The 1,480-nt window shown below is 47.3% G+C and overlaps 1 protein-coding gene across 1 annotated transcript in view; it reads left to right on the top strand.

The window, feature by feature from the left end:
* LOC119589377 (protein SPT2 homolog) overlaps positions 1-1,480 on the top strand; it is a 14,245-nt gene that overhangs the window by 11,202 nt on the left and 1,563 nt on the right. The window contains exons 5-6 of the mRNA XM_037937994.1: positions 46-1,056; positions 1,285-1,422. Of these exons, the coding sequence (XP_037793922.1) occupies positions 46-1,056; positions 1,285-1,422 (1,149 nt within the window). The remainder of the gene's footprint in view (positions 1-45; positions 1,057-1,284; positions 1,423-1,480) is intronic.

Raw genomic sequence — 1,480 nt, 5'->3', positions numbered from 1 at the left:
ACATTAATACGAATAAAACGATTTATCCTTCCTTCATTATTCTAGGTGGGAGATTTCACATTCATCAGGGAAAATAACAGAGGACAGAGTTCATACAATACAGGAAGATACCCAACTCAATATCAAGGAGCTGGGCAGAACTCTTACAGCAGTGGGAGATACCCAAGCCAAAATCAGGGAGCTGGGCAGAACTCTTACAGCAGTGGGAGATACCCAAGCCAAAATCAGGGAGCTGGGCAGAGTTCGTATAACACTGGAAGATACCCAAGCCAAAATCAGGGAGCTGGGCAGAACTCTTACAGCAGTGGGAGATACCCAAGCCAAAATCAGGGAGCTGGGCAGAGTTCGCATAACACTGGAAGATACCCAAGCCAAAATCAGGGAGCTGGGCAGAGTTCGCATAACACTGGAAGATACCCAAGCCAAAATCAGGGAGCTGGGCAGAACTCGTATAACACTGGAAGATACCCAAGCCAAAATCAAGGAGCTGGGCAGAACTCTTACAGCAGTGGGAGATACCCAAGCCAAAATCAGGGAGCTGGGCAGAGTTCGCATAACACTGGAAGATACCCAAGCCAAAATCAGGGAGGATACCAGGCCTCTGGCAAGGATACAGTTTCCTCAAGCCAGCACCAAGGGGCAGCTCAAAGTTCCTACAACGGAAGTCCACACAGAAACCCCGGCCGTGTTCCGACCACAACACAAGCCTACGACAGACATAACTACCCATCCCAAGGACAGAGTGTGACACGACCTTCATATGGGGGAAACACCTCTCCTAACCATGCTCAAGCAACCACGCAATCCTTTACAGATAACGACGGAGTGACTCAGGCACCCTTCGGCAACGCCAATGAAACGACGCAGTCTTCATCCTTACCTAGCTTCAGCGGGACAGGGAGTCAGAGCTCACCTCCCCGGAGGAATGACCCCGGCCGCACCCAGATGGTGTTCCAGACATCCCATGGAAATTCTATGCAGTTTCAGGAGAATACCAACAGGGGAGTAACTACAGGCCAGTGCTCTTATGTTGACTGGCGCGGTCGCACTATAAATGTAAGTGAAGTTGCCAGGTCATCATGACATGACTTAATACCAGATGCTGTTTATGGATCGTGATATGTCAGTATTCCTCTTAACACCCAAAACTGTTATGAAATACCATAAAACTATTATGAAATATTCTTACATTAAAGTAGAGTCTTAAAAGCAAGAGGCAGCACATCCCAACAACGGCTAATGTATTATCTTTGACCCAGAAACCTTAATTTTCCATCCTTATAGATCAGTTACACCAAGCATGCCGACGGAAAAGTTGATGTAGTCACGGATCCTGAAGTGTGGCAGCCAAAGGCAGCATACCGCAATTGCGTCAGAAAGGCCAAGGAGGAGGAAAAGAAGCTTAATAACGAAATGGCTGAGGTAAAATAGCAAGAAATGTGGGGGTCCTTAAGACGATTTGGATTTATCACGTCATCAT

Source organism: Penaeus monodon, chromosome 25, assembly GCF_015228065.2.
Source record: "Penaeus monodon isolate SGIC_2016 chromosome 25, NSTDA_Pmon_1, whole genome shotgun sequence".
Taxonomy (NCBI): domain Eukaryota; kingdom Metazoa; phylum Arthropoda; class Malacostraca; order Decapoda; family Penaeidae; genus Penaeus; species Penaeus monodon.
This window is presented reverse-complemented; position numbering and strand designations above follow the sequence as displayed.